The following is a 9192-nucleotide window of genomic DNA, read 5'->3' on the forward strand; positions in this document are numbered from 1 at the left end:
ACTTGGCTGTATCCACTGCAAGTCATGCAAAGAGCAGAACCATTGAAATTAATGACTAACCTAGCTCCATTCATTTCAGTGGAGCAGAAGTTAGTTGAGATAACTCAGATGGTAGAGCATGAAACTCTTAAACTCAGGGCCATGGGTTCAAGCCTCGTGTTGGGTGAAAGATTCCTGCACTGCAGGAGGTTGGACTATATGATCCTTATGGTCCCTTCCGACTCTACAATTCTGTGGTTCTGAATACACCCCAAATATTCCAACTGTACCAAATTATCGGAGGCCATATTTGGTTTCCAGTGTTTGTGTCACTAGTAAGTAAGGATGTCAGAGAATTCCAAGAAAAGCAAAAATTGCTGGTATTCACTTGTCCAGTCCCAGTGGAATTAATGGACATGACTAGCTTCAAGTCTAGGTCTGAGTAGAACTTGATTACATACAACCCAATATGAAATCTGAAGACCGAAATGACCCAACCAGCCAAAATGATGGAGTATCATTTCAAATACTGGGCAAATAAGGCATCCAGAATGGATATCGGGACAATACCCATCTTACCTCCTTTCGGGTTAGGGTATTCCAAAGCTGATGTGCCACCCTCAAAAAGTCAGTCTCTTTCACAGATGCATAATGCACAAATAAGATTGAATGGCAAGTTGCCTTCCAAATGTGAGGATTACCCAATGCTAATGCTTATCTGTTAATCTCCTTTCCTTTTTCCAGCTCCCCAATATATGTATTCATTTTAAACTCTGAGTGCTGTAAAAATAAAAAAAAGGTTGGGTTTGATTGGTAAGTACCATCGACTGAGCATATTGTTTCTTTTATTTTTTCTTCCCCCCCCCTTCACCATTTCAGCGCCCAACACTATGTTCGGCCACAAGGATTGCCCCAGTATGCAGAGCTTTAGCAACCCACACGAGCCCTGGAACCGCCTGCACCGAACTCCTCCTTCGTTCCCGACCCCTCCGCCCTGGCTCAAGCCAGGTGAGCTGGAACGCAGTTCGTCTGCTGCAGCTCATGAGCGAGATAGAGATGTAGATAAAGGAGACTCTTCTCTTAGTAAAGATGACAAAGACAGGTATGAAAGAACACTTTTCTGAGCATCGTTGAGTGCAACGCCGGGGCAAGGAGCCGAGAGGCTTGTCATTCCTACTTATGCAAGAAGTTCCTTAATCATCGGCCACGCTGACTGGCTGCAGAGCCCTCTTCAGACATAGAACGGAACTGCAGCCATAGTATTGGCCCCCCTGATTGGCAGGCTCTGCGAGAAAACTGTGGATCAGTGGAGGCTGGTCCAAGAGGCCAAATAGGGCACTGTCCCAACAAGCTCAGTCTGCTCTGAGCCAGCTCCAACCTGCCTGCCCATCTACTTATAACCAGCCCAGGTGGTGATACTGCCATTCTCTCATGATCACCTCTTGCATGGGCATGTTTGATAGGGATGCAGGAGAGGGCCTTCTCAGTGGCTACTGCTAGGCTTACTAGCGGTAGCTCCTGCTTGTTGTAGGTGAAGACTGTTCCTTCAGGCTTTAGGGAACCAACTGCTTTTTTTAATTATACTATCTGCTTTTTAATAGATTTGTTTTGGCATTGTTTTAATTCCATTATAGTTTAATTACTTTTATCTATTATCTCCTGGGGTGGTGGGAAGAGGTAGGAGATGATAGATGATAGATAGATGATAGATAGATATGGACCACAACTCATTTGTAGAGCATCTGCTTTGCATGCAGAAGGTCCCACGTTCAGTCTGGAGAGCTTTTTGCAGTCACTGTGTAGACAATTCTGGGCTAAATGGACCCACCATATGACTCAGTTGAAAGGTAGCTTTCTGTGTTCACGGTTAGCGTCCCACTGAAAACTAGTTACTGGGAGACATGTCAGATGGTTGACACCTGCCAGTTGAACTTGTGAGAAAGTATCTGGCTGGATACTTTTGAAAACAGGATCCTGGACTAGATAGAAATTTTATCTTACACAGTAGGACTCTTCTTATAGAAAATATTATTGTCGTCCTAGGACACAACAAAGTGTATGTTGCCATCCTAGCTCACTGTAACTCATTTGGACTTCTGAGTTGTCAACTCTACTGAAATTAAAGAAACTTCAGTGTATAGTAGGTGTGATGACAATTGATCCTTCAGATGTTGCTGAACTACAGCTCCCATCAGCCCTTGCAAGCATGGCTGATGGCCATGGATGATGGAAGTTGTGGTTCAGCAATACCTGGAGGGCCAAAAGTTCTCCACACCTGGTGTATGCTATTGAGCAATGAGTTGCAAGCTTTGGGTTTAGACCTCCACTCTCTGTAATGTCCTGCAACAGATAACTGTTGTGCTTTCCTTCATCTAGGGAGAGTATAGAGAAAAGACACTCCAGCCATCCTTCTCCTGCACCTCTCCATTCTGTGAGCTCCCTTGGACATGGCCGTAGCTCAGCTGAGCAGATAAGGAGCCACCTGAACCCAGAGATACGGGAAAAAGAGAAACCCAAAGAGCGCGAGAGGGATCAGTCCGAACCTCGGAAAGATGTTAACGTTGATGAGCACAAGGCAAAGGACAACTATATTTCAGACAAAGAAAGTCTGACCCATGAGAGCAGGCCACTGGAAGAGTCTAAGCAATCATCTCGGGTACCGTCACCCTATACCAGGCCTGCTGTGGTGGAGAACACCAGACCTAACAGCACCTCTAGCCGAGATACCGAGAAAAAGAGTGAGCCTGCGTATGAGAGTCTGAAGAAATCCAGTGAAGTTAAAGTGAAGGAGGAAAGGAAGGAGGATCATGACATCCCACCTGAAGCTCCACAGACACACAGGCCGTCTGAACCACCACCACCACCAATGCCCACCTCCAATGTTCATCCAGGCCCTTTGGTGTCAATGCCCATGTCTGTGGGTGTCACCGGCATCCATCCCATGAACAATATCAGCGGTCTAGACAGGACTCGCATGATGACACCTTTTATGGGGATCAGCCCAATTCCAGGCAGCGAACGATTCCCTTACCCTTCCTTCCATTGGGACCCAATGAGGGATCCGTTGAGAGATCCCTACCGAGACTTGGATATCCACCGGAGAGACCCTTTGGGCAGAGAGTTTCTCCTGAGGAATGACCCATTGCACCGTCTTTCTGCACCGAGGTTATATGATGCAGAGAGGTCGTTCAGGGACAGAGAGCCACACGACTACAGTCACCATCACCACCCACTTTCGGTCGACCCTCGCCGTGAGCATGAAAGGGGGGCCCACCTGGATGAGAGGGAGAGGTTGCACATGCTCAGAGAGGACTATGAGCACGTACGGCTTCACTCTGTTCACCCTGCAGCTCTGGACGGCCATTTGCCTCACCCTAGCTTAATCACCCCAGGACTTCCAAGCATGCACTATCCCAGGGTCAGCCCCTCCTCAGGACTTCAGAATGGGATCCTCAATAAAAGCCCTCCGACGGCGGCTCTAAGTGCCCCTCCCCCTCTCATTTCGACTCTGGGACCTAGACCTAGCTCCCCGCGCAGGACTACCCCTTTGTCATCAGAAATGCGGGACAGACCACCCTCACACACACTCAAGGACATAGAAGCACGATAAGGCAAACAGAATCAGACCAGGAGAGGACATTTTGTTAAATGGAATGTCAGTGCAGATCTTCTTACTCAATAAATTTAGACTTTGGTTATGACCCAACTGTATAAAAATGTATAGACTCAATTGTGCAAATATATTTGTTGGTTTTTTAAATAATAATAATGACGATGATATTATGTTGGGTTGTATATTATATGTTTTCAGAAACTTTAGACAAAAAAGTTGATGCATTTGCTTTACGCCCCCCTAATTCTTTTCTATTGTTTTGAACCCCCACCCGACCCCCCACCAGGAGTAAGATGCTGCAAGTCAGTATCTTGGCTCTAAAAAAAGCAAAGTGCTCCCTCTTTTTTCTCCCCCTCCCCCCATGCTAAAATGATGAAAACTGTAGATCTTTCTTTTCCCTGCAAGATGTTTCCTCCTCCCCCCGCCCCCCCATATTACTTCATGGGTTAATGGGTCATTTATGCAAAATGGGTAAGATGAAAGCTTTACTTTGTAAATATGTAAATAGAAAGAAAGCTAAGTAACATAATACATTAATACTTCTTAAACTGTGCTCTTTGCAGACTTTTAATGGTGTGCAAGGCCACTGCTGAGTTGCCTGCAGCATTACTCTTGTTATATGACAGCTAAATCCCTTCAGCTATGCAATGAATTCTAGGGCTTTTCACAAAAGCCTCTTTTAAACTCAAAGGAGCCTTGCCAACAAACTCAACCACCCACTTAGAAGTCATACTTTCCCTGAACATACTTTTCTTACCTGCTTGCCACCTTTTTTGATGAAAAAAGTAAGCCATCCAAACTTCAGCAAACAGAACTTTAGTGTCAGCTGCTGCTGCTGCTGCTGCTTATTACCACTTTTGTCTTGTGCTTTTCAGTTGCAAAGTGTTGTACAGTATTTGATCATGTCCGTCCTCCTTGTTGTAGCCCTACCGGGGTTACTAGGATTCACATTTTGCAAATCAGGAACTTGAGTCTGAGGCAAGGACTTGCTCAAAGCAACTTAATGAATCCATAGCCAGGCCAGGCCTGAACTCATGTCTCCAAGAGCCAAAACCAAATTTCTGTCCATGGTTTTACGTTTTCTCTCTCTTGCTAAAGCCCCGTATCTTGCCCAGGAAGTCTCAAAAATGATGGTGCCTGCTTGTGTAAGGGTGCTACATCATGGCTCAGCTGTATGTGCAGTGATCTCTTAATTGAGGCTAGTGGGCAACTCCTTCAGTCCCTGATGTCACCTTCAAATTTCTGGTCCAACTATAGGGTTGCCAGAACTCTGGGACTAACATAACTCCATTCAGCAAATGAGGCATTTGACTTCATAGAGTGGTGCTGAGCAGTCACTACCTGTATATCCCACTGGCTGGTTTCTAATCACCTCCTGCTCTTCCCTGCCTGCCACTGCCTCTCCCAGATGGATGAAGCCATTTCCCAAAGGTGCTAAATTGCCAAGCAACTCATGAGTTACTGGAAAAAGGGAGGGGTGTACTTCTTCACCACCACCAGTTGAACTTGAAGGAACGTTGAGACAGAGGGAATAGGAAAGAGATGTCTCAGATGCCCCAAGATATTGGGCCTTGTCCTGGTGAGTCCATCCATTTTCTGAAATTAGCTGCACCTAGACTATAGTGATGACAAAGCACACCCACATTGGACCTTGCTCCCCAAAATGTGATGGTTTTAACCAGTGCTATTTTTCTAGAAAAAGAGGTGCCATAACTCACCATGAACATCTCCCTCATTCTCTTGGAATGGCAATGGCACCCACTTGAGAGGTGCCGGAACTGAATTCCTGTGAGTTCCCCCCCCCCCCAAAGCCCTGGTTTTAACAGTGTCCCAGGAACAGGTTGTAAAGAAAATAAACAATGGAACTAATGTTCTTGTTTCCTTTTGTTATATATTGTTACTTCTGGAAGGTCGTGGGCTTATTCTGCAGAGTGGCAGGCCATAAATAGGCACCATGGTAACATTGATCGGATTTATTTCTAAATGCAGTATTTATGAACCTGGCACCTAGGGATATGCACAGTATAATTTTTAACGCAGCTCCTTTTGGAAATGTCTGATTATTCTGGATTTCATTGGTGTTGTGGGGACTGAGGGGGAGCAGCCATTCATGCCTCTTGTTTTGGGTTGGATGCACATTTCCTCTCTTCCCATTTCCCCTGGTCAGCAGAAATCTGCTTCATTAAACAAGACATTTAGGCTGCAATGATATATATGCTTACCTGGGAGTCCACCCCATTGAATTCAATGGGACTCACTTCTGAGTAGGCCTGTATGGATTGCACTGGCTTTTCAGAAACAATTGCACTGTATGTTGATACTTCTTTCTTGCACAATCAATTATTGGATTAGTTTATTCATTTCATTTTTTTATTTTTTATTTTTGGTTGTAATTTCTGCTATTAGCTCAGCATGTTCTAACCACAGTGGCAATGGAATCACAAGATAAAAGATAAATATATATTAATTTTAAAGAATGGAGATTGTTTTAGCCTTTTTGAAAAACCTCTGTTTTCATAAGTTTTATTTTTTATGTTGTGTTCTGTCTTGAAATAATTTGGAGAGAATATGACTTTATCAGGAAGCTTACAATATCTTGTCTACTACTGGACTGTAAAAAAATATATATGTATGGAATAAAAAAAAAATAGTTCCATTGGTCTTCTAGTGTATTAAAGTGGTATCTCAAGTTGTTTTCCTGTTTGACAAAAAAGAAAAAGAGAAGTCTAATTACAGACAGCTGTTTCTAATGATCAGAATTCTATTTTAGTAGTCAACTAAAAAAGTTTTAGTTGTAAACTTCAGATTTTGTGAACTCCGGATGTTGTGCAGTGTTTTATAAAGAACAAGACAAAACAGACAAAAAAAAAAAGACGTAAGAAAATCCTGGGGCGGGGGGGATGTACACTGGCACTGTAGTGATAGCTTTCAGTATTGTAAAGAAATTGTTATATACAAATCTTTTTGCTGTTTCTCCTGTATGTAATAAAGTCCTTTCTAGATCCTATGTGAAAAGGAAACAAAAAATACAAAAAACCCTGAAGCGACATTCAATCCACAGCATGTTCCCTCATGAGCGAAGACTTGTGTAATGTAAATCTGTGCCATGTTATTAAAAAATGTGAACTAAACTGGTAGGCGCTTCTTTGTTTGGAGTGACCCTCAAGAGGAGGCCTAGGAAGGTTGGTGGGAGCCCATAGGATCTATTGACTCCGCCCATTCCCAGCTGTGGCTCCGCCCACTCCCAGTAGGCAGCTCCTGCCAGAACGTGACCATCAACAGAACTGAAGTCTTCCACTCCTGCTAGAGTGGTGTATTCAGACATGGGGAATAGTTGTTTGCTAGCATTCCTTTCACTCTGCAGTACCTGTTGTGTTATGGAACGGGCTTCTTGACTAATATATTGGCATGTCATGCTTCAATGTCTTTCTTCTTCTTTTTAAAAAAATGCTTTATTGATTTTAAAAACAAAACCACACAAAACAATCAACAGAGGGGGAAAATCAATCCAAAATTGATACTTGTTATAGGTAACAAAATTATGATTAATTTCCACATGACTTCCAGTCCCCCTATTGTGATTCCTAAGTTACATTTATTAACTACACACTTATCTTTATCTCTCCTAAGTTGTTTCAGTTATAATAATTTTATAAAGTTCTCTTATTTCATGCAGAAAGTCAATCCAGGCCTGTCAGAGAATTTATATTTTTACAATGTTCTTTTAGATAAACTCTGTATACGTCCCACTCTCTGTTAAATATTTGGTCAGTGTCATCTTGGAGTCTTGCTGGTAGTCTTCCTAATTCTGCGTATTCTCACATTCTGTTCTGCCAGTCTAATTTGGATGGAGTGGAGTCTCCATCCCTTTGCAATTTGAATCCTAGCTGCTGCTATTATTTACATAAAAATTCTCTATTTCTTCTCTGGAATTTCATTGCTCAGTATGCCTAGCAGGAAGGCTTCAGGCTTCTTAGGAAAATAACATTTAAACATTATTATTTAAGGTCATTATATATTGTTTCCCAAAATTCCCTGATTATTATTTTTTTGCAGTTCCACCACATGTGGATCATAGTGCCTTCTGCCTCCCTACATCTCCAACAAATGTTTGACCTAGATTTATACATTTTGGCCAGTTTTGCAGGTGTTAAGTACCACCTGTAGAGCATTTTCATGAAATTCTCTTTTAAATCACAGTATGCAATGGATTTCAGATCTGGCATGTCATGCTTCAATGTCTTTCACTTCAGTGAGTGTGGCAGAAAGTCCTCGGTTGACAATGTTGCAACTTGCCCATCCCTTCCACACAGGCATTCCCCAATAACTCAGCCATGAAAATGGCAGGGAAGAACTGTATGCTGGCAGAGCACTCCCCTCCCCTTCACTCCCACGATTTCCCAAGTGAATGGGGCTGCAAACAAATTATTTCCAGAATCAACTCAACGTGGAAGCAAGTGCCAAACGTCCAATATATTGTGCTAGATTTCCGGAAGTAGCTTCTACACGGGGCGACACCCCAAATATAATATGAAAGCCAACTTTGTGTGCTGGTCCCAGGGGCTAACTGAGAGGTGAGGTCTGAGTCCAGTCCGAGGTCGAGGGCCTGGTATGGAGGCTGTCCATCAAAGGCAAGGCGGGGCCCAAGGCAGGGAATCGGGTGAGGTCAGGAACTCTGGCAGAAGAACAGGACAGGGTGCAGGCAGGAACAGGCTACCAACAATGTTGCTCCCACAACCTGGGACTGGGGCTGACTGGCTTTTATCTGCCCCGAGGCATAGGGTGGCCCCGATCCTCAGGTGACTCACCTCTCCTGACCTGGAGGCGAGCACTCCTCCTGTGGGAACTTAGTTCCCTCTGTCTCTCTGCCCTGAGCCTCTGCAGCTCAGGAGAGGCTGGAGGGTTACCGGACCCAGAAGCAACCTCCTCTTCCCCTGACGGAGCTGAGAGTGGACCACCTGCAGGCAATGGGTCCTCCCTCACCTCAGGGGCCAGAGCAGACTCAGCTGGTGCCTGCACCTGAGGATCCAGCACAGGTGAGGACCCTTCAGGCTCAGGCCCCAGCCCCAGCTCAGCTGCTTCGGGAGGCGGGGACTCCTGTGCAGGCTGGGATTCCTCAGGTTCAGCCTCTGAGTCTGAATCCCAGGCCATCACACCGTGGAAGAATAGGGAAATGGAAGAAATGTCTGCTGTACTCTTGTTTTCATAGCAGAAAATACGGTACTTGCTTATATTTTGGATGAGTGGTTTTTAACCAGTTCTCCGTTTTCATCTCAAGCTTTGGTGATGCTGAGGAAACGTCACATTCATCAGAGTACCTGCCAGTTTGGTAAGTGATTGCTTCATGAATCCCTGCTGTCTCTCTTTGATTTCTGACATTTTAAGCAATGTCAAGCCACTTTAAACAGACCTAACCAAGGTTGCCGGCTCCTCCGTTCATAGGTCAGGATGTTGAGTGGGCCTCCTCAATCCTCTGGAGAAGGTGGCACCTCTAGCCCTGGCTTTCCTCCAAATAATCTTCAGAATTGTTGTATGTGAAAGGTGCTGACTTGTTAGCAGCCCCCTCAGAGAGCTCCAATTCCCAGAGTTCCATGGGAAGA

The 9192-nt window shown here is 44.5% G+C and overlaps 1 protein-coding gene across 10 annotated transcripts in view; it reads left to right on the forward strand.

The window, feature by feature from the left end:
- The window catches only part of AUTS2 (activator of transcription and developmental regulator AUTS2), a 712323-nt gene extending 705600 nt beyond the window's left edge, over positions 1-6723 (forward strand). For all 10 annotated transcript variants that reach the window (XM_081172863.1, XM_081172870.1, XM_081172868.1 and 7 more), the window contains 2 exons: positions 859-1081; positions 2356-6723. In XM_081172863.1, coding sequence (XP_081028989.1) covers positions 859-1081; positions 2356-3589 — 1457 coding nt within the window. In that variant the 3' untranslated portion in view covers positions 3590-6723. The remainder of the gene's footprint in view (positions 1-858; positions 1082-2355) is intronic.
- The last annotated feature ends 2469 nt before the right edge of the window (positions 6724-9192 follow it).

Source organism: Podarcis bocagei (genome assembly GCF_964188305.1).
Source record: "Podarcis bocagei genome assembly, chromosome: 15".
Classification (NCBI taxonomy): domain Eukaryota; kingdom Metazoa; phylum Chordata; class Lepidosauria; order Squamata; family Lacertidae; genus Podarcis; species Podarcis bocagei.